Source organism: Pleurodeles waltl, chromosome 3_1, assembly GCF_031143425.1.
Source record: "Pleurodeles waltl isolate 20211129_DDA chromosome 3_1, aPleWal1.hap1.20221129, whole genome shotgun sequence".
NCBI classification, from domain to species: domain Eukaryota; kingdom Metazoa; phylum Chordata; class Amphibia; order Caudata; family Salamandridae; genus Pleurodeles; species Pleurodeles waltl.
The window spans coordinates 782,811,506-782,839,095 of NC_090440.1; the positions used below are offsets into that span (position 1 = coordinate 782,811,506).

The window sequence follows — 27,590 nt, forward strand, 5'->3', positions numbered from 1 at the left end:
ACAAACAGCAGATCAGACACCTGAGTCAAGCATCGCTCAATCTAGCGATCCGGCTCCTGAAGTCTTAGAATTCGGACACCTAGACCTTACACAAGAATGTATGGAGGTCATCAAACAGGCTAGAAAACCTACTACAAGACATTGCTATGCAAATAAATGGAAACAATTTGTTTATTACTGTCAAAATATTTAAATTCATCCATTACACACGTCCGCAAGAGACACTGTAAGCTACTTACTACACTTATAAAAATCGAACTTAGCTTTTTCGTCCATTAAAATACATCTCACAGCAATTTCAGCATATCTGCAAATTACACATTCAACTTCACTTTTTAGAATCCCAGTCCTAAAAGCAATTATGGAGGGTCTAAAAAGGATCATTCCACCAAGGACACCACCAGTTCCTTCGTGGAACCTCAATATTGTATTAACGCGACTCATGGGTCCACCATTCGAACCCATGCACTCTTGTGAAATGCAATACTTAACCTGGAAAGTAGCCTTTCTAATAGCTATCACATCCCTCAGAAGAGTGAGTGAAATACAAGCCTTTACCATACAAGAACCCTTTATACAAATACACAAACAAAGTGGTTCTACGCACAAATCCAAAATTTTTGCCAAACGTTATATCGCCGTTCCACTTAAACCAAACTGTGGAACTCCCAGTGTTTTTTCCACAACCAGACTCTAGCTGAAAGAGCATTACATACATTAGACATAAAAAGAGCTCTAATGTACTACATTGATAGAACTAAACAGTTTTGCAAAACAATTGTTTGTAGCTTACCAAAAAACTCATAAAGGGAATCCAATATCCAAACAAGGCATTACCAGATGGATAGTTATATGTATTCAAACCTGTTATGTTAAAGCTAAAAGAGAACTGCCTATTACACCAAAGGCACACTCCACTAGAAAGGCGCCGCAATGGCCTTTCTAGGAAATATACCAATGACAGAAATATGTAAGGCAGCCACATGGTCTACGCCTCATACATTTACTAAACATTAATGCATGGATGTGTTAACACAACAAGCCACAGTAGGACAAGCAGTACTAAGAACATTATTTCAGACAACTTCAACTCCTACAGGCTAAACCACCGGTTTGGGGGAGATAACTGCTTACTGGTCTATGCACAGCATGTGTATCTGCAGCTACACATGCCATCGAACGGAAAATGTCACTTACCCAGTGTACATCAGTTCGTGGCATGAGACGCTGCAGATTCACATGCGCCCTCCCACCTCCCCGGGAGCCTGTGGCTGTTGTAAGTTGACTGAAATTACACTTGTACATTTAGAAAATTGTAAATATAATGCTTTTAAGCACATTATGTGCATACATACTTACTCCATTGCATGGGCATTATTACTATATACACAACTCCTACCTCACCCTCTGCGGGGAAAACAATCTAAGATGGAGTCGACGCCCATGCGCAATGGAGCTGAAATGGGAAGTCCCTCGATCTCGTGACTCAAAGACTTCTTCGAAGAAAAACAACTTGAAATCCTCCGAGCCCAACACTAGATGGCGGGATATGCACAGCATGTGAATCTGCAGCGTCTCATGCCACGAGCAGATGTACACTGGGTAAGTGACATTTTCCAGATTTTTCGTGCATATTTCATACTTTTATGTGTATTTTATGTATGCTCCGGGGTCCCCGCACGAAGGGGGGAATATTCATTGTTTATGACTTTGATGGATTTTGAGGATACCCCTGGAAGAGAACTAGGATTTACAGGTAAGTAACTGATCCTTAAAGCCGTCACATGGTCTACACCACTCACATTTACCAAACATTCCTGTGTGGATGTCTTCTCGCCAACAAGCAAATGTTGGATAGGCAGTACTTAAAATACTATTCAGAACTACTAGAATTCCTACAGACTAGCCACTGCTGATTTAATGGAGGACTGCTTTACAGTCAGTCTGTGCACAGCACGTATATCTACAGCTACACTTGCCATTGAAGGGGAAAATTTTACGTTCGATGGCATCTGTCGCTGTAGATACACATGTTCTGCATAGCTCGCCATCTGGTGTTGGGTCGGAGTGTTACAAGTTGTTTTTCTTCGAAGAAGTCTTTCGAGTCACGGGACCGAGTGACTCCTCCTTCTGTCTCCATTGCGCATGGGCGTCGACTCCATCTTCGATTGTTTTCTTTCCGCCATCTGGTTCGGACGTGTTCCTGTCGCTCCGAGTTTCGGAACGGAAAGTTAGTAAATATCGGAAGATTTTCGTCGGTATTGTTGCGTTCGGGATCGGCGTAGTTAGATTCAACACCGCATCGAAGATCAACGCGCTCCGCTGCCCTTCGGGGTAGTTTTCGATCCCCCGTCTGGGCCTGGTCGGCCCGACCGCGTGTCGAACAACGCCGATGGAACGGACCCCGTTCCGTTTTTGTCCCAAATGCCACAACAAATACCCGTATACAGACCAACATTTGGTCTGTAACCTGTGCCTGTCACCTGAGCACAGTGAGGAGACTTGCGAGGCCTGTCGTGCGTTCCGGTCCCGAAAGACACTCCGTGACCGTTGAGCCAGGAGACTTCAGATGGCGTCCACGCCGACAGCGCATCGAGAGTTCGAGGAACAAGAGGAAGAAGAAACCTTTTTGATCCACGAATCGGACTCCGAGGAATTCGACGATCAAAGAACCGTGAGTAAGACGTCAAACAACACATAAGAAAAGTGACAAGGCCCAGGGGACGCCACTGCCACCAGGCCATGGCTCCACCCATAAATTCGGTGACCGACCATCGGCACCGAAAAAGGCCCAAACAGTGCCGGGATCGTCAGACTCCGGTCGATACACCGGCACGCAGCCTTCTCAGGATCGAGAAAGTGCTGGAGAAAAGCAACGACACCGAGATAGCGGTGTAGAAACGGCTCGACGCCGAGACAGCGGCACCGACGAAGATCGACGCCGAGAGGTTTCGACTCCAAAAAAGAAAAAAGCCACCTCAGAGCCGAAAAAAGATAGACAGGGTTTCGGTGCCGAAACAACCCGTAACCGACCCAGGTCCAGGCTCTTATACAGAGGAGCAATCACTGTCCTCTCAGATGTGAAAGCATAGGTTTGAGGAAGAGCTGCAATCCACCGAAGTGGACCATACGCAAAAACGTATTTTCATACAGCAGGGAACAGGAAAAATAAGCACCCTTCCCCCTATTAGGAGAAAAAGGAGACTGGAGTTTCAAACAGACCAGGCGCCACAAACAAAAATGGTGAAAGGTGACTCCGCCACCCTCTCCTACACCTGTAATTAACGTCTCACCAGCACAAACTCCATCACATTCCCCGGCTCACACCACCATGAGCCAAGGTGACCAAGATCAAGACGCTTGGGACTTATATGACGCCCCAGTGTCGGACAACAGTCCGGAGGCATATCCAACAAAGCCCTCACCACCAGAAGACAGCACAGCATATTCTGAAGTGGTGGCTAGAGCGGCACAATTTCACAACGTAAACCTCCACTCAGAACAAGTCGAGGATGACTTTTTATTCAACACCCTCTCCTCCACCCACAGCTCCTACCAAAGCCTGCCTATGCTGCCAGGTATGCTTCGGCACGCAAAGGAAATCTTCAAGGAGCCGGTCAAAAGTAGGGCAATAACACCAAGGGTGGAAAAGAAATATAAGGCACCTCCTACAGACCCTGTTTTCATCACCACACAGCTGCCACCAGATTCCGTCGTAGTAGGAGCAGCTCGGAAAAGAGCCAACTCCCACACATCTGGGGATGCACCACCCCCAGATAAAGAGAGCCGAAAGTTCGATGCAGCTGGGAAAAGAGTCGCAGTACAAGCTGCAAACCAGTGGCGCATCGCTAACTCTCAAGCACTACTTGCGCGCTATGACAGAGCCCATTGGGATGAGATGCAACACCTCATTGAGCATCTACCCAAGGACCTACAAAAGAGGGCAAAGCAGGTGGTTGAGGAAGGACAGAACATATCAAATAACCAGATACGATCCTCTATGTACGCAGCAGACACAGCTGCAAGAACAATTAATACATCTGTGACCATTAGAAGACACGCATGGCTAAGAACGTCTGGGTTCAAACCAGAGATACAGCAGGCAGTGCTCAATATGCCATTCAACGAAAAACAACTGTTCGGACCAGAAGTGGACACGGCAATCGAAAAACTAAAAAAAGACACTGACACTGCTAAAGCCATGGGCGCACTCTACTCCCCGCAGAGGAACCTACAGCACCTTCCGCAAGACACCCTTTAGAGGGGGGTTTCGGGGTCAGGCCACACAAGCCAGCACCTCGCAGGCAACACCGTCCAGCTACCAGGGACAGTACAGGGGAGGCTTTCGGGGCCAATACAGAGGAGGGCAATTCCCTAGGAATAGAGGAAAATTTCAAAGCCCCAAAACCCCTACAACCAAGCAGTGACTCAGATGTCACTCACCCCCTCCACACAACACCAGTGGGGGGAAGAATAGGTCATTATTACAAAGCATGGGAGGAAATAACTACAGACACTTGGGTCTTAGCAATTATCCAACATGGTTATTGCATAGAATTCCTAAAATTCCCTCCAAACATACCACCAAAAGCACAGAATTTATCAAAACAACATTCCGAACTTCTGGAAATAGAAGTTCAAGCACTATTGCAAAAGAATGCAATCGAATTAGTACCAAACACACAAACAAACACAGGAGTCTATTCACTGTATTTCTTAATACCAAAAAAGGACAAAACACTGAGACCAATTGTAAGGAAATGCCTCCTTGGCATGGTTGCCCCCTGACTTTTTGCCTTTGCTGATGCTATGTTTACAATTGAAAGTGTGCTGAGGCCTGCTAACCAGGCCCCAGCACCAGTGTTCTTTCCCTAACCTGTACTTTTGTATCCACAATTGGCAGACCCTGGCATCCAGATAAGTCCCTTGTAACTGGTACTTCTAGTACCAAGGGCCCTGATGCCAAGGAAGGTCTCTAAGGGCTGCAGCATGTCTTATGCCACCCTGGAGACCTCTCACTCAGCACAGACACACTGCTTGCCAGCTTGTGTGTGCTAGTGAGGACAAAACGAGTAAGTCGACATGGCACTCCCCTCAGGGTGCCATGCCAGCCTCTCACTGCCTATGCAGTATAGGTAAGACACCCCTCTAGCAGGCCTTACAGCCCTAAGGCAGGGTGCACTATACCATAGGTGAGGGTACCAGTGCATGAGCATGGTACCCCTACAGTGTCTAAACAAAACCTTAGACATTGTAAGTGCAGGGTAGCCATAAGAGTATATGGTCTGGGAGTCTGTCAAACACGAACTCCACAGCACCATAATGGCTACACTGAAAACTGGGAAGTTTGGTATCAAACTTCTCAGCACAATAAATGCACACTGATGCCAGTGTACATTTTATTGTAAAATACACCACAGAGGGCACCTTAGAGGTGCCCCCTGAAACTTAACCGACTATCTGTGTAGGCTGACTAGTTTTAGCAGCCTGCCACAAACCGAGACATGTTGCTGGCCCCATGGGGAGAGTGCCTTTGTCACTCTGAGGCCAGTAACAAAGCCTGCACTGGGTGGAGATGCTAACACCTCTCCCAGGCAGGAATTGTCACACCTGGCGGTGAGCCTCAAAGGCTCACCTCCTTTGTGCCAACCCAGCAGGACACTCCAGCTAGTGGAGTTGCCCGCCCCCTCCGGCCAGGCCCCACTTTTGGCGGCAAGGCCGGAGAAGATAATGAGAATAACAAGGAGGAGTCACTGGCCAGTCAGGACAGCCCCTAAGGTGTCCTGAGCTGAGGTGACTCTAACTTTTAGAAATCCTCCATCTTGCAGATGGAGGATTCCCCCAATAGGGTTAGGATTGTGACCCCCTCCCCTTGGGAGGAGGCACAAAGAGGGTGTACCCACCCTCAGGGCTAGTAGCCATTGGCTACTAACCCCCCAGACCTAAACTCGCCCTTAAATTTAGTATTTAAGGGCTACCCTGAACCCTAGAAAATTAGATTCCTGCAACTACAAGAAGAAGGACTGCCCAGCTGAAAACCCCTGCAGCGGAAGACCAGAAGACGACAACTGCCTTGGCTCCAGAAACTCACCGGCCTGTCTCCTGCCTTCCAAAGATCCTGCTCCAGCGACGCCTTCCAAAGGGACCAGCGACCTCGACATCCTCTGAGGACTGCCCCTGCTTCGACAAGACAAGAAACTCCCGAGGACAGCGGACCTGCTCCAAGAAAAGCTGCAACTTTGTTTCCAGCAACTTTAAAGAACCCTGCAAGCCCCCCGCAAGAAGCGTGAGACTTGCAACACTGCACCCGGCGACCCCGACTCGGCTGGTGGCGATCCAACACCTCAGGAGGGACCCCAGGACTACTCTGATACTGTGAGTACCAAAACCTGTCCCCCCTGAGCCCCCACAGCGCCGCCTGCAGAGGGAATCCCGAGGCTTCCCCTGACCGCGACTCTTTGAACCTAAAGTCCCGACGCCTGGGAGAGACCCTGCACCCGCAGCCCCCAGGACCTGAAGGACCGGACTTTCACTGGAGAAGTGACCCCCAGGAGTCCCTCTCCCTTGCCCAAGTGGAGGTTTCCCCGAGGAATCCCCCCCCTTGCCTGCCTGCAGCGCTGAAGAGATCCCGAGATCTCTCATAGACTAACCTTGCGAACCCGACGCTTGTTTCTACACTGCACCCGGCCGCCCCCGCGCCGCTGAGGGTGAAATCTCTGTGTGGGCTTGTGTCCCCCCCGGTGCCCTACAAAACCCCCCTGGTCTGCCCTCCGAAGACGCGGGTACTTACCTGCAAGCAGACCGGAACCGGGGCACCCCCTTCTCTCCATTCTAGCCTATGTGTTTTGGGCACCACTTTGAACTCTGCACCTGACCGGCCCTGAGCTGCTGGTGTGGTGACTTTGGGGTTGCTCTGAACCCCCAACGGTGGGCTACCTTGGACCAAGAACTAAGCCCTGTAAGTGTCTTACTTACCTGGTTAACCTAACAAATACTTACCTCCCCTAGGAACTGTGAAAATTGCACTAAGTGTCCACTTTTAAAACAGCTATTTGTGAATAACTTGAAAAGTATACATGCAATTTTGATGATTTGAAGTTCCTAAAGTACTTACCTGCAATACCTTTCTAATGAGATATTACATGTAGAATTTGAACCTGTGGTTCTTAAAATAAACTAAGAAAAGATATTTTTCTATAAAAAAACCTATTGGCTGGATTTGTCTCTGAGTGTGTGTACCTCATTTATTGTCTATGTGTATGTACAACAAATGCTTAACACTACTCCTTGGATAAGCCTACTGCTCGACCACACTACCACAAAATAGAGCATTAGTATTATCTCTTTTTACCACTATTTTACCTCTAAGGGGAACCCTTGGACTCTGTGCATGCTATTCCTTACTTTGAAATAGCACATACAGAGCCAACTTCCTACACCAATCCTAGACCTCAGAATACTAAACACCTACATCAAATCAGACCACTTTTACATGGTCACGCTACAAGAAGTGTTACCATTGCTAAAACTACAGGACTACATGACAACCTTAGACCTCAAAGACGCGTATTTCCATATACCAATACATCAATCGCACAGAAAATACCTACGGTTCGTATTCAAAGGAATACATTACCAATTCAAAGTATTGCCTTTTGGTTTAACAACCGCACCAAGAGTCTTTACAAAATGTCTAGCAGTAGTGGCTGCACACATCAGAAGGCAGCAAATACATGTATTCCCGTATCTAGACGACTGGCTAATCAAAACCAATTCACTAACAAAGTGCTTACACCACACAAATCAAATCATACAAACCCTCTACAAAATAGGTTTCACCGTCAACTTTGCAAAATCCAACATTTTGCCATGCAAAGTACAACAATACCTGGGAGCCATAATAAACACAACAAAAGGAGTAGCCACTCCAAGTCCACAAAGAATTCAAAATTTCAACAAGATCATACAACGCATGTATCCAACACAAACAATACAATCAAAGATGATATTACAACTCCTAGGCATGATGTCCTCATGCATAGCCATTGTACCGAACGCAAAACTGCACATGAGGCCCTTACAACAGTGCCTAGCATCACAATGGTCACAAGCACAGGGTCAACTTCTAGATCTGGTGTTGATAGACCGCCAAACTTACCTCTCGCTTCTATGGTGGAACAGTATAAATTTAAACAAAGGGCGGCCTTTCCAAGACCCAGTGCCACAATACGTAATAACAACAGATGCTTCCATGACAGGGTGGGGAGCACACCTCGATCAACACAGCATACAAGGACAATGCAACGTACATCAAACAAAACTGCATATAAATCACCTAGAAATGCTAGCAGTTTTTCAAGCATTAAGGGCTTTCCAACCAATTATAACTCACAAATACATTCTTGTCAAAACAGACAACATGACAACAATGTATTATCTAAACAAACAAGGGGGGACACACTCAACGCAGTTGAGCCTGCTGGCACAAAAGATATGGCGATGGGCAATTCACAACCACTTTCGCCTAATAGCACAGTTTATTCCAGGGATCCAGAATCAACTTGCAGACAATATCTCTTGATCACCAATAGGTCCACGAATGGGAAATTCACCCCCAAATTCTAAACACTTACTTCAGACTCTGGGGAACACCTCAAATAGACTTGTTTGCAACAAAAGAGAACGCAAAATGCCAAAACTTCGCATCCAGATACCCACACAGGCAGTCCCAAGGCAATGCCCTATGGATGAACTGGTCAGGGATATTTGCCTACGCTTTTCCTCCTCTCCCTCTCCTTCCTTATCTGGTAAACAAATTGAGTCAAAACAAACTCACTCATATTAATAGCACCAACTTGGGCAAGGCAACCCTGGTACACAACACTGCTAGACCTATCAGTAGTACCCCACATCAAATTGCCCAACAGGCCGGATCTGTTAACACAACACAACCAACAGATCAGACATCCAGATCCAGCATCGCTGAATCTAGCAATCTGGCTCCTGAAATCCTTGAATTCAGACACTTACAACTTACCCAAGAATGTATGGAAGTCATAAAGCAAGCCATAAGGCCGTCCACTAGGCACTGCTATGCAAGTAAATGGAAGAGGTTTGTTTGCTACTGCCATCATAATCAGATCCAACCTTTACACGCAACTCCAAAGGATGTAGTGGGTTACTTGCTTCACTTACAAAAATCTAACCTAGCCTTCTCTTCCATTAAAATACACCTTGCAGCAATATCTGCATACCTGCAGACTACCCATTCAACTTTCCTATATAGGATACCAGTCATTAAAGCATTCATGGAAGGCCTTAAAAGAATTATACCACCAAGAACACCACCTGTTCCTTCATGGAACTTAAATGTTGTCTTAACAAGACTCATGGGTCCACCTTTTGAACCCATGCACTCTTGCGAAATACAGTTCCTAACCTGGAAGGTTGCATTTCTCATCGCCATTACATCTCTAAGAAGAGTAAGCTAAATTCAGGCGTTTACAATACAAGAACCTTTTATACAACTACACAAAAATAGTCGTCCTAAGGACTAATCCTAAATTTTTACCAAAGGTTATTTCACCGTTCCACCTAAATCAAACAGTAGAACTACCAGTGTTCTTCCCACAGCCAGATTCCGTAGCTGAGAGGGCACTACATACATTAGATGTCAAAAGAGCACTAATGTACTACATTGACAGAACGAAAAACATCAGAAAGACTAAACAACTATTTATTGCATTCCAAAAACCTCATGCAGGAAACCCAATATCAAAACAAGGTATAGCCAGATGGATAGTTAAATGCATCCAAATCTGCTACCTTAAAGCAAAACGACAGCTGCCCATTACACCAAGGGCACACTCAACCAGAAAAAAAGGTGCTACCCATGGCCTTTCTAGGAAACATCCCAATGCAAGAAATATGTAAGGCAGCCACATGGTCTACGCCACACACGTTCACCAAGTACTACTGTGTAGACGTGCTATCCGCACAGCAAGCCACAGTAGGTCAAGCCGTGTTAAGAACATTATTTCAAACACTTCCATTCCTACAGGCTGAGCCACCACTTTTGGGGAGATAACTGCTTACTAGTCTATGCAGAACATGTGTATCTACAGCGACAGATGCCATCGAACTGAAAATGACACTTACCCAGTGTACATCTGTTCGTGGCATCAGTCGCTGGAGATTCACATGTGCCCACCCGCCTCCCCGGGAGCCTGTAGCAGTTCGGAAGTTAGCTTCAACTTTGTACATTTGTATATATATTATTTTAACCTTAAATAGGTACATACTTAGTCACTCCATTGCATGGGCACTATTACTACAACACAACTCCTACCTCACCCTCTGCGGGGAAAACAATCGAAGATGGAGTCGACGCCCATGCGCAATGGAGACAGAAGGAGTCACCACTCGGTCCCGTGACTCGAAAGACTTCTTCGAAGAAAAACAACTTGTAACACTCCGACCCAACACCAGATGGCGAGCTATGCAGAACATGTGAATCTCCAGCGACTGATGCCACAAACAGATGTACACTGGGTAAGTGACATTTTCATTACCCAGTAGACATCTGTTCGTGTTATGTACTGCTGTAAATTCACATGTTCCCACCCTAGTCCCTGGAAGCTGTTGTATACTTTATATTGTAAATATTTAAATATATTTCATGGACCTCTTTTCTTTACTGTATATAAGCAATTATACACTCTTTACGTCACCCTTTATGTGGGAAAACAATCTAATAAAGGACTATGCCCATGCACAGTATTACCAAGAGGAGTCACTCAATCTTGTGACTCAGATTCTTCGAAGAAAAACACCTTGTAACACTCTGAGCCCAACACTAGATGGCGGATGTAAGGAAATGCCTCCTTGGCATGGTTGCCCCCTGACTTTTTGCCTTTGCTGATGCTATGTTTACAATTGAAAGTGTGCTGAGGCCTGCTAACCAGGCCCCAGCACCAGTGATCTTTCCCTAACCTGTACTTTTGTATCCACAATTGGCAGACCCTGGCATCCAGATAAGTCCCTTGTAACTGGTACTTCTAGTACCAAGGGCCCTGATGCCAAGGAAGGTCTCTAAGGGCTGCAGCATGTCTTATGCCACCCTGGAGACCTCTCACTCAGCACAGACACACTGCTTGCCAGCTTGTGTGTGCTAGTGAGAACAAAACGAGTAAGTCGACATGGCACTCCCCTCAGGGTGCCATGCCAGCCTCTCACTGCCTATGCAAGTATAGGTCAGTCACCCCTCTAGCAGGCCTTACAGCCCTAAGGCAGGGTGCACTATACCATAGGTGAGGGTACCAGTGCATGAGCATGGTACCCCTACAGTGTCTAAACAAAACCTTAGACATTGTAAGTGCAGGGTAGCCATAAGAGTATATGGTCTGGGAGTTTGTCAAACACGAACTCCACAGCACCATAATGGCTACACTGAAAACTGGGAAGTTTGGTATCCAACTTCTCAGCACAATAAATGCACACTGATGCCAGTGTACATTTTATTGCAAAATACACCCCAGAGGGCACCTTAGAGGTGCCCCCTGAAACTTAACCGACTGTCTGTGTAGGCTGACTAGTTCCAGCAGCCTGCCACACTAGAGACATGTTGCTGGCCCCATGGGGAGAGTGCCTTTGTCACTCTGAGGCCAGTAACAAAGCCTGCACTGGGTGGAGATGCTAACACCTCCCCCAGGCAGGAGCTGTAACACCTGGCGGTGAGCCTCAAAGGCTCACCCCTTTGTCACAGCCCAGCAGGGCACTCCAGCTTAGTGGAGTTGCCCGCCCCCTCCGGCCACGGCCCCCACTTTTGGCGGCAAGGCTGGAGGGAACAAAGAAAGCAACAAGGAGGAGTCACTGGCCAGTCAGGACAGCCCCTAAAGTGTCCTGAGCTGAAGTGACTCTAACTTTTAGAAATCCTCCATCTTGCAGATGGAGGATTCCCCCAATAGGGTTAGGATTGTGACCCCCTCCCCTTGGGAGGAGGCACAAAGAGGGTGTACCCACCCTCAGGGCTAGTAGCCATTGGCTACTAACCCCCCAGACCTAAAACACGCCCTTAAAAGTAGTATTTAAGGGCTACCCTGAACCCTAGAAAATTAGATTCCTGCAACTACAAGGAGGACTGCCTAGCTGAAAACCCCTGCAGAGGAAGACCAGAAGACAACAACTGCCTTGGCTCCAGAAACTCACCGGCCTGTCTCCTGCCTTCCAAAGAACTCTGCTCCAGCGACTCCTTCCAAAGGGACCAGCGACCTCTGAATCCTCTGAGGACTGCCCTGCTTCGACGACGACAAGAAACTCCCGAGGACAGCGGACCTGCTCCAAAAAGACTGCAACTTTATCCAAAGGAGCAGATTTAAAGACCCCTGCAACTCCCCGCAAGAAGCGTGAGACTTGCAACACTGCACCCGGCGACCCCGACTCGGCTGGTGGAGAACCAACACCTCAGAGAGGACCCCCGGACTACTCTACGACTGTGCGTACCAAAACCTGTCCCCCCTGAGCCCCCACAGTGCCGCCTGCAGAGGGAATCCCGAGGCTTCCCCTGACCGCGACTCTCTGAAACCTAAGTCCCGACGCCTGGAAAAGACCCTGCACCCGCAGCCCCAGGACCTGAAGGACCGGACTTTCACTGCAGAAGTGACCCCCAGGAGTCCCTCTCCCTTGCCCAAGTGGAGGTTTCCCCGAGGAAGCCCCCCCTTGCCTGCCTGCAGCGCTGAAGAGATCCCTTGATCTCTCATTGACTTCCATTACGAACCCGACGCTTGTTCTAACACTGCACCCGGCCGCCCCCGCGCCGCTGAGGGTGAAATTTCTGTGTGGGCTTGTGTCCCCCCCCCCCCCCCCCCTGTGCCCTACAAAACCCCCCTGGTCTGCCCTCCGAAGACGCGGGTACTTACCTGCTGGCAGACTGGAACCGGGGCACCCCCTTCTCTCCATTGAAGCCTATGCGTTTTGGGCACCACTTTGAACTCTGCACCTGACCGGCCCTGAGCTGCTGGTGTGGTAACTTTGGGGTTGCTCTGAACCCCCAACGGTGGGCTACCTTGGACCAAGAACTGAACCCTGTAAGTGTCTTACTTACCTGGTAAAACTAACAAAAACTTACCTCCCCCAGGAACTGTGAAAATTGCACTAAGTGTCCACTTTTAAAATGGCTATTTGTGAATAACTTGAAAAGTATACATGCAATTGAAATGATTCAAAGTTCCTAATGTACTTACCTGCAATACCTTTCAAACAAGATATTACATGTTAAATTTGAACCTGTGGTTCTTAAAATAAACTAAGAAAAGAGATTTTTCTATAACAAAACCTATTGGCTGGATTTGTCTGAGTGTGTGTACCTCATTTATTGTCTATGTGTATGTACAACAAATGCTTAACACTACTCCTTGGATAAGCCTACTGCTCGACCACACTACCACAAAATAGAGCATTAGTATTATCTATTTTTACCACTATTTTACCTCTAAGGGGAACCCTTGGACTCTGTGCATGCTATTCCTTACTTTGAAATAGCACATACAGAGCCAACTTCCTACAGCGGACTTATGCACTGCATGTGAATCTACAGCACTACATGCTGCAGATGTCTACTGGGTAAGTAACATCCCCCCCCCCCCCCCCCCCCCCCCCCCCCCAGGAAATAAAAGGTAATGTCTGACCTTTGCCAGGAATCGAATGGTCTGCTTTTGCATGTAAACAGAAGTATAATTGAAAAAAACAAACCCCTGTTAACTGTTTAACTGAAAGACTCCAGATTATTTAGTATGTTATTCTTGTGTGAGCAATTTTATTTAAACTAAGGCGACTGTAGGCAAAGTAATTTAATGTCTAAAGACCTTGTATGAAGTAGTTCTTCACACTGCCTTTGATTAAATTTTGTGTATTCCTGTCCAGGGATGCTACTACGCTTTTTTGTTCATTTCTATGATATGGAAATCATTGAAGAAGAAGCATTCTTGGCATGGAAGGAAGACATTTCCCAGGAGTTTCCAGGGAAGGGAAAAGCATTATTCCAGGTACAGTGTTCTTCTTATTGTTTTGTTGCAAATTTTAAACGATACACCCCCACGCCCTAAAAAATAAAAAAAAGTTTGCATGGAAGGGGATGCATGTTAGAACTTAACAGTTCCTTTAGCAGCATTTTTGTTCCTTATGGAAAGTGTCCTGGACACAAACTGCATTAGAAACAAAGCGTTCGGTGGCATGTGTAGCTGCAGATACACATGCTGTGCATAGTCTGCCGTCTGGTGTTGGGGCGGAGTGTTACAAGTTGTTTTTCTTCGAAGAAGTCTTTTCGAGTCACGAGACCAGGGGGACTCCTCCTTTGTTTCCATTGCGCGTGGGCGTCGACTCCATCTTAGATTGTTTTTTTCCGCCATCGGGTTCGGACGTGTTCCTTTTCGCTCCATGTTTTGGGACGGAAAGAGTCATAACTTCGGAAAACTACGTCGGTATTGTTTCGTTCGGTATCTGGTTCGATTAGAATCGACACCGAATCCTGAAGAGCTCCGGTAGCCCTTCGGGGTAATTTCGATCCCCCGTCGGGGCCTGGTCGGCCCGACCGCGTGCAACATCGACACTGATGGAACGGACCCCGTTCCGATTCTGTCCTAAATGCCACAGTAAATATCCCTATACAGACCAACATTTGGTCTGTAACTTGTGCCTGTCACCCGAGCACAAGGAAGAAACGTGTGAGGCCTGTCGAGCGTTTCGGTCGAGAAAAACGCTCCTTGACCGAAGAGCCAGACGGTTGCAGATGGCGTCCACGCCGACAGGACAACGAGGGTTCGAGGAACAGGGAGAAGAAGCCTTCTCCATCCATGAATCGGACTCTGAAGAATTCGACGTCGAAGAAACTGAGTAAGACGTCGAAGCAAGCACCACACGGGAAAACAGACAAAGCCCAGGGGACGCCACTGCCAACAGGCCATGGCTCAACCCATAAAGTAGGTGACCGTCCATCGGCACCGAAAAAAGGCGAACTGGTGCCGAGGTCGTCCGACTCGGGTCGAGACACAGGCACGCAGCAATCTCGGGACCGAGAAAGTGCTGCAGAAAAGGGTCGACACCAAGACCGCACCACCGAGGCTGCTCGGCACAGACAGCGGCACCGAAGATGGTCGACGCCGAGAAAGTTGGACACCGAAAAAGAGAAATCTCGTCGGACCCGAAAACAACAAAAGACACGGTTTCGGTGCCTAAACGACCAGCAACCGAACAGACAGCCAGTTCGTACTCAGAGGAACAATCACTGTCCTCCCAAATGCGCAAACACAGGTTTGAGGAAGATTTACAAACCACAGATGTAGACCACACCCAAAAGCGGATCTTCATACAAAGTGGTACAGGGAAGATCAGCACTCTTCCCCCAATCAGGAGGAAAAGGAAACTCGATTTCCAACCACAAGAAAAGACACCACAAGAAAAAGTGGTAAAGAAGGTAACTCCACCACCCTCTCCACCACGGTAACTCACATCACCGGCACAGACTCCGTCACATTCACCAGCTCATACCACTATGAGCCAAGATGACCAGGATGCGTGGGATCTCTGACGCCCCAGTATCAGACAATAGCCCTGAGTCGTACCCTACTAAGCCCTCACCACCTGAAGACAGTACAGCGTATGCACAGGTGGTAGCTAGGGCAGCAGAGTTCCATAACGTGTCGTTCCACTCAGAGCCTGTCGAGGATGACTTCCTTTTCAACACCCTCTCCTCCACCCATAGCCATTATCAAAGCCTTCCTATGCTCTCGGGAATGCTAAGGCACGCTAAACAGATCTTTAAAGAACCTGTCAAAAGCAGAGCAAGAACTCCAAGGGTGGAGAAGAAATATAAAGCCCCGCCCACGGACCCTGCTTTTATCACATCACAACTGCCACCAGATTCAGTTGTCGTAGGAGCAGCTCGTAAAAGAGCCAACTCGCACACATCAGGCGACGCACCACCTCCAGACAAGGAGAGCCGCAAGTTCAACGCAGCTGGGAAAAGGGTTGCAGTACAAGCTGCAAACCAGTGGCGCATCGCTAACTCGCAGGCGCTCCTAGCGCGATATGACAGAGCCCATTGGGACGAGATGCAGCATCTCATCGAGCATCTACCCAAAGAATTACAGAAACGGGCAAAACAAGTGGTTGAGGAGGGACAAAATATCTCCAACAACCAAATACGTTCCTCTATGGATGCAGCGGATACAGCTGCAAGAACAATAAATACCGCGGTAACCATAAGGAGGCACGCATGGTTGCGCACATCCGGCTTCAAACCTGAGATACAACAGGCAGTGCTCAATATGCCGTTCAATGAACAACAATTGTTTGGACCCGAAGTGGACACGGCAATTGAAAAATTGAAAAAAGATACTGACACAGCTAAGGCCATGGGCGCACTCTATTCCCCGCAGGGCAGAGGCACGTTTCGCAAAACAACCTTCAGAGGGGGGTTTCGAGGTCAAACCACACAAGCTAGTACCTCACAAACAACACCGTCTACCTACCAGGGACAGTACAAAAGGGGAGGCTTTCGGGGCCAATACAGAGGGGGACCATTCCCTAGAAACCGGGAAAAATTTCAGGGTCCCAAAACCCCGCCAACCAAACAGTGACTCACAAGTCACTCAACCCCTTCACACAACACCAGTGGGGGGGAAGACTAAGCCAGTTCTACAAATTTTGGGAGGAGATAACAGACACTTGGGTCTTAGCAATTATCCGGCATGGTTATTGCATAGAATTTCTCCAACTCCCTCCAAACGTCCCACCAAAAACACAGAATATGTCAAAACAGCATTTAGACCTGCTAGATCTGGAAGTTCAAGCATTACTACAAAAAGACGTAATAGAATTCGTACCAGGTCCACAAAGAAACACAGGAGTTTACTCACTGTACTTTCTAATACCAAAAAAAGACAAAACACTGAGACCAATCTTAGATCTCAGAACACTAAACACCTACATCAAATCGGAACACTTTCACATGGTCATGCTACAGGACGTATTACCACTGTTGAGACAGCAAGACTACATGACAACCTTAGATCTAAAAGACGCGTATTTCCACATACCGATACATCCCTCGCACAGGAAATACCTAAGGTTCGTATTCAAGGGAATACATTACCAATTCAAAGTGTTGCCGTTCGGTATAACAACCGCACAGAGTCTTTACAAAATGTCTAGCAGTAGTAGCTGCACATATCAGAAGGCAGCAAATACATGTGTTCCCCTACCTAGACGATTGGCTAATCAAGACCAACTCCCTAACAAGGTGTTCACACGACACAGATTATGTCATACAAACCCTCTACAAACTAGGGTTCTCCATCAACTATACAAAGTCACACATTCTGCCATGCCAAACACAGCAATACTTGGGAGTGACAATCAACACAACAAAAGGGATAGCCCCTCCAAGTCCACAAAGGGTTCAACATTTTTACAAAGTCATACAAGCCATGTAGCAACACAAAAAATACATGCAAAGATGGTGTTAAAACTCCTAGGCATGATGTCCTCCTGCATAGCCATTGTCCCAAACGCAAGATTGCACATGAGGCCCTTACAACAGTGCCTAGCATCACAATGGTCACATGCACAGGGTCACCTTCTAGATCTGGTGTTAATAGACCGCCAAACATACATCTCGCTTCTATGGTGGAACAGTATAAATTTAAACAAAGGGCGGCCTTTCCAAGACCCAGTGCCACAATACGTGATAACTACAGATGCTTCCATGACAGGGTGGGGAGCACACCTCAATGAACACAGCATCCAAGGACAATGGGACGTACATCAAAGAAGGTTTCATATAAATCACCTCGAATTGTTAGCAGTATTCCTAGCGTTGAAAGCATTTCAACCCATCATAATCCACAAATACATTCTTGTCAAAACAGACAACATGACAACAATGTATTATCTAAACAAACAGGGGGGAACACACTTGACACAGCTGTGTCTCCTAGCACAAAGGATATGGCAGTGGGCAATTCACAACCACATTCGCCTAATAGCACAGTTTATTCCAGGGATCCAGAATCAGCTACCAGACAATCTCTCTCGGGATCACCAACAAGTACACGAATGGGAGATTCACCCCCAAATTCTAAACTCTTACTTCCAAATTTGGGGAACACCTCAAATAGACCTATTTGCAACAAAAGAGAACGCAAAATGCCAAAACTTCGCATCCAGGTACCCACACCAGCAGTCTCAAGGCAATGCTCTATGGATGAATTGGTCAGGGATATTTGCGTACGCTTTTCCCCCTCTCCCTCTTCTTCCATATCTAGTAAACAAATTGAGTCAAAACAAACTCAAACTCATACTAATAGCACCTACATGGGCAAGACAACCTTGGTATACAACACTACTAGACCTGTCAGTAGTGCCTCATGTCAAACTACCCAACAGACCAGATCTGTTAACACAGCACAGACAACAGATCAGGCATCCAAACCCAGCATCGCTGAATCTAGCAATTTGGCTCCTGAAATCCTAGAATTTGGACACTTAAACCTCACACAAGAATGTATGGAGGTCATAAAACAAGCTAGAAGGCCATCCACTAGACACTGCTATGCAAGTAAATGGAAAAGATTTGTTTGCTACTGCCATAATAATCAAGTTCAACCATTACATGCATCGCCAACGGATGTAGTAGGATACTTACTACATTTGCAGAAATCAAATCTGGCCTTCTCTTCCATAAAGATACATCTCGCAGCAATATCTGCATACCTGCAGATTACTCATTCAACTTCACTGTTTAGAATACCTGTCATTAAAGCATTTATGGAAGTCCTAAAGAGAATTATACCACCAAGAACACCACCTGTTCCTTCATGGAACCTCAACATTGTCTTAACAAGACTCATGGGTCCACCTTTCGAACCCATGCATTCTTGCGAAATACAATACCTAACGTGGAAAGTTGCATTTCTCATTGCCATTACATCTCTAAGAAGAGTAAGTGAAATTCCGGCGTTTACTATACAGGAACCATTTATTCAAATCCACAAAAATAAGGTAGTTCTAAGAACCAATCCAAAATTCTTACCAAAAGTTATCTCACCGTTCCACTTAAATCAAACAGTAGAACTACCAGTGTTCTTTCCACAGCCAGACTCAATAGCTGAAAGGGCACTACATACATTAGACATCAAAAGAGCACTAATGTACTACATTGACAGAACAAAACTAATTAGAAAAACAAAACAACTATTTATTGCATTTCAAAAACCTCACACAGGAAACCCAATATCAAAACAAGGCCAGATGGATAGTTAAGTGCATCCAAACCTGCTACCTTAATGCAAAGAGAGAGCTGCCTATTACACCAAAGGCACACTCAACCAGAAAGAAAGGCGCTACCATGGCCTTCCTAGGAAATATTCCAATAAACGAAATATGTAAAGCAGCAACATGGTCTACGCCTCACACATTTACTAAGCACTACTGTGTAGACATGCTATCTGCACAACAAGCCACAGTAGGTCAAGCTGTACTAAGAACTTTATTTCAAACTACTTCCACTCCTACAGGCTGAACCACCGCTTTTGGGGAGATAACTGCATCCTAGTCTATGCACAGCATGTGTATCTGCAGCTACACATGCCACCGAACGGAAAATGTCACTTACCCAGTGTACATCTGTTCGTGGCATTAGTCGCTGCAGATTCACATGCGCCCACCCGCCTCCCCGGGAGCCTGTAGCCGTTTAGAAGTAGATCTTAAACATTTGTACATTTGTAAATATATTACCTTAACCTTTATTTTGTACATACTTATTCATTCCATTGCATGGGCACTATTACTAACATACACAACTCCTACCTCACCCTCTGCGTGGAAAACAATCTAAGATGGAGTCGACGCCCATGCGCAATGGAAACAAAGGAGGAGGAGTCCCTCGGTCTCGTGACTCAAAGACTTCTTCGAAGAAAAACAACTTGTAACACTCCGACCCAACACCAGACGGCAGACTATGCACAGCATGTGAATCTGCAGCGACTAATGCCACGAACAGATGTACACTGGGTAAGTGACATTTTCCTTTTGCAGCATGAAATATTGTCTAGGCTCACATTCTTTGCATAACTCACTGTACAGTGCTCGGTTCTGGAAGTGCAAGATTACAAAAGCTTTTCCTATACTTGGTAAACGTCAACATAGGTGTGTAGATTTATTTTCCCTTTTTTTTTTTTTTTTTTTTTTTTTTTTTTTTTAACATACACTTCCTCCAGTATGGCTCATTGGAAGCATCTCATGTGGCTGTGGAAGAGCTTCAAGCTGCAGTAGTATTACAGGCAGTTTATTTTGGAGTGCAGAATCTTCTAGATAAAATGGCGTATGAATTGCCTATCAGAATTACCTCCCCTGTGGAGTGGTATAGGAAGTTGGCTCTGTATATACTATCTCAAAGTGAGTCTGCACAGAGTCCAAGGGTTTCCCTTAAAGTTTGATAGTGGCAAAATTAGATAATACTAAAGCTCTATTTTGTGGTAGTGTGATCAAGCAGTAGGCTTATCAGAGGGTAGTGTTAAGTGTTTGTTGTACACACAGGCAATAAATGAGGAACACACACACACACACACACACACACAAAGACTTGACTCCAGGACAATAGTTTTTATATAGAAAAATATATTTTCCCAATTTATTTTTAGAACACCAAGATTCAAATTTGAGGTAAGTACATAAAATGCAAGGTACTTTACACAGGTAAGCATAGAACTTTGATTTAAAACAGTAGTACACACAGTTTTGGTTAAAATGGTGGTAAGCTATTTTAAAAGTGGACACAGTGCAAACAATCAACAGTTCCTGGAGGAGGTAACTATTGGTTAGTTTTTCGGGTAAGTAAAGCACTTACAGTCTCCTGGGCATAGGCAGCCCACTGTTGGGGGTTTAAGGCAACCCAAAAGGTACCGCACCAGCAATACAGAGCCGGTAGGGTGCAGAGGCCTAAGGAGGGCCCAAAACACATAGGTGCCTATGGGGAACAGGGGTGCTCAGTCTGTTAGCAGGTAATTACCTGCATCCTTGGGGAGCAGACAAGGGGGGTTTTGTAGAGCACTGTTGGGGGGGGGGGGGGGGGGGACACAGCACACCACACCCTCAGTGGCACATAAGGGAGGCTGGCTGCAGTGTGCAAAGTAGGTGTCGGGTTTGCTATAGAAAGCAATCGAGGGACCCAGGGGTCTGCAGGCAGGGCTTCTCGGGACAGCCACTGACTGGGCTAGGATGAGGGCCACCTGCTGGTCACTCTTGCACTGGTATGTGGTTCCTCTCCTGGGGGCTGCGGGTGCAGTGCTTGGTCGAGGCGTCAGGTTCCTTTGTTACTAGGCAGTCGAGGTCAGGGGGAGCCTCTGAACCCCTCTGCAGGTGTCTGTCAGGGTACAGGGAGGTCGACTCAGGGTGTCCACCTCGTTGTAGTTGCCTGGGAGTCCTCTCTGCGGTGTTTCTCCTGAACTCGAGCCGGGGGCATCAGGTGCAGTGTGAGAAGACTCCCACTTCTGGCAGGAAGTGAGTCTCTTTAAAGTTGCTTCTTTGTTGCAAGTTTGTTGCTGTTTCTGGACAGAGCTGCTGTCCTCAGGAGGTTCTTGGTCCTTTAGGTGCAGGTCAGTCCTTAGGAGTCCTCAGAGGTCGCTGGTCCAGCTGAATACGGCACTGTGCAGGTTCTTTGAATCTGGAGACAGGCCAGTAGGGCTGGGGCCAAGTCAGTGGGTGTCTCAGTCTCTGCAGGGCTTTCAGGTTTTATTTTAGCACCACAAGATTCAAGATTTGAAGTAAATACATAAAATGCAAGGTACTCCACACAGGTAAGTAAGGAACTTTGAATTAGAGCAGTAACATACAGTTGTAGGTCAAATGGCAATAAGCTACAGGGGTACAGGGCAGTCCTCTGTCCTCAGAGGTTGCTGGTCCCTGTCGGATGTGTCGCTGTGCAGGTTCTTTGATTTTGGAGACAGGCCGTTAAGGCTGGGGCCAAGTCAGTTGTCGTCAGTGTTCTCTGCAGAGCTTTCAGGTCAGCAGTCCTTGTTGTGGGTTGCAGGAATCTGACTTCCTGGGATCCGTGTTGCCCCTAAGTACTCAATTTAGGGGTGTATTTAGGTCTGGACTGCCCTCAAGGGTGGCTACACTTTGTGCCTCCTACCTTACGGGAGGGGGGCACATCCCTATTCCTATTGGGGGAATCCTCCTACCTCAAGATGGATTTGTAAAGGCAGGAGTCACCTCAGCACCTTAGGAGCTGTCCTGGCTGGTGGGTGGCACCTTGTTGTTCTCATCTCCTCCAGCCTTGCTGCCAAAAGTGGGGGAGGGGCGGGCATCTCCACTAACTGGGATGCCCTGTGGTGCCCTAACAAAAGGCTTGAGCCTTTGAGGCTCACCGGCAGGTGTTACAGTTCCTGCAGGGGGAGGTGAGAAGCACCTCAACCCAGTACATGCTTTGTTCCTGGCCACAGTGACAAAGGCACTTGTGGCCAGAAACTCGTCTGGTTGTGGCAGGCTGGCAGAAACTGGTCTGCCTAGCACTAGGAGTCACACTGGTATTCAGGGGGCTTCTCTAAGATGTCCTCTAGGTGTATTTTACAATGCATCCTACACTGGCATCAGTGTGCATTTATTGTGCTGAGAAGTTTGATACCAAACTTCCCAGATTTCAGTGTAGCCATTATGGAACTGTGGAATTCGTAATTGACTAATCTCCAGACCATATACTCTTTATGGCTACCCTGCACTTACAATGTCAAAGGTTTTGCTTAGACACTGTAGGGGCATAGTGCTCAGGCACTTATGCTGTCACCTCTGGTATAGTACACCCTGCCTTAGGGCTGGGTGGTGGGGGAAGGATAGAGGAGGAAGGGAGGGGGGAGGGATGGAGGGGTAGGGGGGGCGATGGCACCACGGACATAGCTGATAACAGCTGAGACAGGCCACTGGACATGGACCTGAGGGGCTAGGCGTGACTGTAGCGAGAATCACTTGAAACCATTAGTCTGAGGGTCCGCTGGGGACTCCTGGTGCCCCAATGCCCTGGGTACCATATATTAGGGACTTATATGGGGGGGTACCAGTATTTCAAATGTGGGTGTGTAATGTCACAGACAACCAAATTTAGAGGGAAAGAACACAGTCACTAGGGTCTTTGTTAGCAGGATCCCAGTGAACAGTCAAAAAACTGACAGTGGTCAAAAAAGTGGGGATAACTGCCAAAAAGAGGGTACTTTGCTACATTGTTTATAAATGTGTGGTGTATACTGCAGACTACAATGTGCTTCATGTAGGAAGCTGGCTCTGAATATACTATATCAAAATGATATAGTGTGCAGAGTCCAGGGGGTTGCCCAAAGGCTTGACAGAGGCAATAATAGATTATCCTATTGCTCTTTGTGGTAGTGTGGTCGAGCAGTTAGGCTTATGAGAGGGTAGTGTTAAGCATGTGTTGTACACACACAAGCAATAGAAGAAACACACTGTAGGAAGCTGGCTCTGTATATACTATCTCGAAGAGATAGTGTGCACAGAGTCCAAGGGTTCCCCTTTGAGGTAAGGTAGTGGCAAAATTAGATAAATCTAATGCTCTATTTTGTGGTAGTGTGGTCGAGCAGTAGGCTTATCAGAGGGTAGTGTTAAGCATTTGTTGTATACACACAGGCAATAAATGAGGAACACACTCAGACGTAACTCCAGGCCAATAGTTTTTATATAAAAAAAATCTTAATTTATTTTAGAACCACAAGATTTGAAGTAAATACGTAAAATGCAAGGGTGGGGGGGGGAGGAGGGGAGACACAAGTAGGCACACAACACACACTCAGCTGCACAGGGGCAGCCGGGTGTAGTGTGCAAAGCAGGTGTAAGGTTTTCAATAGGAATCAATGGAGGGACCTGGGGGTCACTCTAGCGGTACAGGCAGGGCACAGGGGGGCTTCTCGGACAGCTATGACTGGGCTAGGCAGAGGGTTGCCTGATGGTCACTCCTGCACTGGAGTTCGGTTCCTTCTGGTCCTTGGGGCTGCCGGTGCAGTGCTTGGTCCAGGTGTCTGGTTCTTTGTTCCAGGCAGTTGCGGTCAGGGGGAGCCTCTGGATCATCTCTGCATGCGTTGCTGTGGGGGCCCGGAGGGGGAGGTCGTCTCGGGTTACTCACAAAGTTGCAGTTGCCTGGGAGTCCTCACTGTAGTGCTGGTTCTGTGGAGCTCAAGCCAGGGGTGTCGGGTGCAGAGTGTGACGCCTCACTCTTCCAGCGGGAAGAGTGCATTCTTTAAAAGGTGCAAGAAAGTTGCAAAGTTGTTGCTGTTTTTGAACAGTGCTGCTGTTCTCTCAAGTTTCTTGGCCCTCTGGTTCAGGGCAGTCCTCTGAGGCTTCAGAGGTTGCAGGTCCCTGTTGGATGCGTCACTGTGCAGGTTCTTTGAGTCTGGAGACAGGCCGGTAGTGCTGGGACCAAGTCATTTGTCTCCGGGTTCTGGGTCGCCCCTAAATACTAGATTTAGGGGTATGTTCAGGTCAGGAGGGCAGTAGCCAATGGCTACTGTCCTGGAGGGTGGCTACACCCTCTGTGCCCCATCCCTAATCCTATTGTGGGAATCCTCCAAACTCAAGATGGAGGATTTCTAAAGGCAGGGGGTTACCTCAGCTCAAGACACCTTAAGGGCTGTCCTGACTGGTGGGTGACTCCTCGCACCAGGTCTTGTGGGGGAAGGAGGCGGCGGCAGGAACCTTCAGAGGGCAGGAGCCCTTTAAACATTTCATAGCGCTCCCACCCCACGGGACGCGCGCGGGCCCGTCCATTGACCGGAAGAGGCTGGCCCGGCCCGGCCCCCCCTCTAGCGTCTACTCCTCCCGCCTGCGGTAACTTCACCCGGGAGATGTCGGGTACTGTGTGAGTCCATTATCCATAATGGGGAAAAGAAAGATTAATGTACAAAAGGGGGAAGGCGGGCCTAGCTCCCTTCAGTCCTCCATTACTAGTTATTTATCTGCTGTGATGGGGGCCATCGAATCTGAACTTGAACATGTAGAAGAAAGGATTGGGGATGTCCAAAGTACTGTACAACACCCCCCTTTGGAACAATCGTCCACATATCCACCATTCCAAGATCCTGCCTTTGAATACCAGACAGTTGGACTTCCTCCCACTGATCGTATTAATTCTTCTCCCCTATTAGTTATTCCTCCTCTCGAAAGCTCTTGTTCTCAGGCCGATTCTCCTCCCTTGAAGAAGAGAGCCAGGAAAAGCCCAAAAATACAAAAAAGGCCTTGGGCTCTAAAGAGACTACCCACCCTCCCGGCTCAAAGTGACAAAGCCCCAATCTCCTTGCTTTCCTCCCCTGAATGTCCTCTGAGCAAGGATGCCCCTGAAGACTTCTAGTATTGACTTGACACTCCAATCCCTTTGTGCAACTTTAGAGGCGAAACGTATCACTTTTGATCCCTAGGAAGCTTGATTGCTTTTGTAATGATGTTACCAGTTCTTGATCAATTTTTTTTAAACCAGGGCCATTAAGTACAGGAATACACCATAGCCCAGAACCAGCCGATCAACCCATTCCTCCTTCTACCTTGGTACCCCAAGGAGCAAGTAATCCTTCGCTTGATCCACAAGCCGTCGCTGGTCAAGAAACTTTAGTTGACAACCCTGCATTAGGGCTGACAAGGGAAGTTTACTCCTATAGGTTGCAAGACAATGATCCAAATAAACTTACTAACCACGCAGACTCTTTACATTTACCACCTGACAGCAACCCGTATGTTTTGGTTCTCTCAAATGTTCCCCCTTTGGAGTGTTCTAAACAAGAAGATACCCACTCCCTAATTCGAAAAGCTGGTCACTGGTTGAACTCCAATTTTAAACCTAATTTCTTTCATAATGAGATTCTCATGGCCCGTAGAGTGAGGAGGGTAGGATATTCAAAGAAATTGGAAGAGGGAGATTGTTTTAAATTTCGCTAATCCTCGTTCAGTAGACTATTTTTTGATCAATTTGGATCATTGTATTATATCAAGTAACAGGATTCAAATACATCCCCTGTCATTTCTACGACCCTGTGCTCCTACCAAATCTCATTGTTACTAATTCAAGTATTCATAGACCAGACCCAGAAAGGTTTCATTTACAGGTAAATGTACCCTCTAGCAATCTGTTTTCGGCTCTTAATCACCGTGATGACAACGATTGATTGCTTTGGTCCACCCCTGTTCTTCTTACCTGGAGAGACCGAAAGCTGGGAACGTACATGTTGAATGTACTTGGGACACAGGAAAACCTGCATTGGATTTGCCAGTTCCTATAAATACTAAAGTTCTAATTTCATGTCCTGTGTCTAGACCACTAACCCTGCTTAGCTGGAACATAGCAGGGCTGCGATCCAAAATTGACAATTCAGATTGGAAGAGGTTTATTTCTTCTTACGACATAATTTGCCTACAGGAGACCTGGTCTAAAGATACGTTCCTTCTGAACAGTTTTACCTCTGTCAGCCGGCATTAACCTCCCAAATGGGGAGAGCTCGCAGCGGCCTTTTAGTTCTTGTTTCCTTACATCTCCCGCTTTTAAATGTGTCCTTAATCTGGTCTTCCCCTTATTTTATGGTTTTTAGTTTCTATTAGCGGACAAAAGGACATCCTAATTTAAAAAATTTACAATAACATTCCTCGTGGCCTTCTTATGGGTCATTTGGCGGAGATAACGGACCTCATAGATTCACAACCTGTTTTGCAGAATAGTGATCTAATTATCCTATGGGTGGGCGATTTCAGTACTCCTCTGTGTAGCAAGGAACACATGGACCTGTGTGCCTTCCCTGCTGACGGCAGAGAGTCATTAATTCATTTCAATCATACTACTGAAGGAGGCGCCTTAAACCTTTTTATTTGTAAGTTTGGTTTGGTTCACGTTATAGAGAAATTGGCTCCTGACGCCTGTAATATACCAACCTTTACAGGGAATTTGAAGGGGAGTATTATCGACTTCATACTTATTGGCTCCTCTGATTTTTACTTAATTCAAGAATTTAAGATTACGCCTCATTGTGCGAGCGATCATAATCCCCTTAGTATTATTTTGGGCCTAAAAATTAACCAGGCACTTAAGAATAAAAGCTTGAGCTGCTACTGTTTATAACCCAAATTGTGGTCTACGTTTTAAAATGGGACAAAATAGATCCTAAAATTTTCAACCAGGAAATTGTAAGAAGTAGGTCTGACTCCATTCACATGTTTGTCCCAGCAGTTAGATCCTAACCGTATAGTTCGTGAATTTGAATCTTTGTACTTACATTTCACGTGCCCTGGTGGTGGACAGGCCCTTGAAGGGGCCGGTGGCCCACAGATGGTTTGATTGTGTGCTCATCCGCCCATAAAAAACTCAGACGCTCTTAAAGCAGTTCCTCTCTCCCGTCAATTAGTTAAATTAGCCAGAGCCGACTATAAGGCCGCCCTTGAAAAATATCAAATCAGAAATTAGGTCTAAGGCCTGGGTTGAACTTTTGGCTGCATATGAGCTGAAGGGTATTTCTAAATTCTGGAAAGTGATAAATCACTCCTACTTCTCTGATAAA

General features: G+C 46.8%; 1 protein-coding gene across 5 annotated transcripts in view; it reads left to right on the forward strand.

The window, feature by feature from the left end:
* The window catches only part of EIF4G2 (eukaryotic translation initiation factor 4 gamma 2), a 269,529-nt gene that overhangs the window by 238,251 nt on the left and 3,688 nt on the right, over positions 1-27,590 (forward strand). For all 5 annotated transcript variants that reach the window (XM_069223604.1, XM_069223608.1, XM_069223605.1 and 2 more), the window contains one exon: positions 13,921-14,042. In XM_069223604.1, coding sequence (XP_069079705.1) covers positions 13,921-14,042 — 122 coding nt within the window. The remainder of the gene's footprint in view (positions 1-13,920; positions 14,043-27,590) is intronic.